Source organism: Aplysia californica, unplaced genomic scaffold (genome assembly GCF_000002075.1).
Source record: "Aplysia californica isolate F4 #8 unplaced genomic scaffold, AplCal3.0 scaffold01500, whole genome shotgun sequence".
NCBI classification, from domain to species: Eukaryota; Metazoa; Mollusca; class Gastropoda; order Aplysiida; family Aplysiidae; genus Aplysia; species Aplysia californica.
The window spans coordinates 8,246-9,523 of NW_004798770.1; the positions used below are offsets into that span (position 1 = coordinate 8,246).

General features: G+C 47.5%; 1 protein-coding gene across 1 annotated transcript in view; it reads right to left on the reverse strand.

Moving 5' to 3' along the window:
• Positions 1–1,278, reverse strand: part of LOC101849517 (tyrosine-protein kinase Fer) — a gene marked incomplete at its 3' end in the record, with an annotated part of 14,565 nt that overhangs the window by 6,145 nt on the left and 7,142 nt on the right. The window contains 1 exon segment of the mRNA XM_013090775.2: positions 289–462. Coding sequence (XP_012946229.1) covers positions 289–462 — 174 coding nt within the window.

The following is a 1,278-nucleotide window of genomic DNA, read 5'->3' on the forward strand; positions in this document are numbered from 1 at the left end:
CTACAGACATAGCTACAGACATAGCTACAGACATAACTACAGACATAGCTACAGACATAGCTACAGACATAACTACAGACATAACTACAGACATAGCTACAGACATAGCTACAGACATAGCTACAGACATAACTACAGACATAACTACAGACATAACTACAGACATAACTACAGACATAACTACGGCAATTCACGACGGTGGACCAAACAGTTATAGCGCAGACAGACAGACAGACAGACAGACAGACAGACAGACAGACAGACAGACAGACAGACAGACAGGCCCACCTTGGCAAAGTCAGCGTCCAGTCGGTGTCGGTCATCGGCGTACTTGCGGCGCGCAGCCTTCTTCTCCGTCATGAGCTGAGTCAGCACTTCCAGCGTGTGGGTGGCCAGGTGCTCCGTCTTGGCGCGCACGCACTTCATGAGGCGCTCTGTCTCCTTGATAACCGTCTCCCACGCCTGGGGGGGGACAGACAGACAGACATGTACACACACACAGACGGACATGTACACACAGACAGACGGACATGTACACACACACACAGACAGACATGTACACACACACAGACAGACAGACATGTACACACACACACAGACAGACATGTACACACACACAGACAGACAGACATGTACACACAGACAGACAGACAGACATGTACACATACACAGACAGACATGTACACACACACAGACAGATATGTACACACACAGACAGACATGTACACACACACAGACAGACATGTACACACACAGACAGACATGTACACACACACAGACATGTACACACACACACACACAGACATGTACACACACACAGACAGACATGCACACACACACAGACAGACATGTACACACACACAGACAGACATGTACACACACAGACAGACATGTACACACACACAGACATGTACACACACACACACACAGACATGTACACACACACAGACAGACATGCACACACACACAGACAGACATGTACACACACACAGACAGACATGTACACACACACACACAGACATGTACACACACAGACAGACACACATGTACATACTCACAGACAGACATGTAAACACACACACACACAGACATGTACACACAGACAGACATGTACACACACACACACAGACATGTACAAACACACACACACAGACAGACATGTACACACACACAGACATACATGTACACACACACACACACATGCACACACACACACAGACAGACATGTACACACACACATACACACACACACACACACAGACAGACATGTACACACAG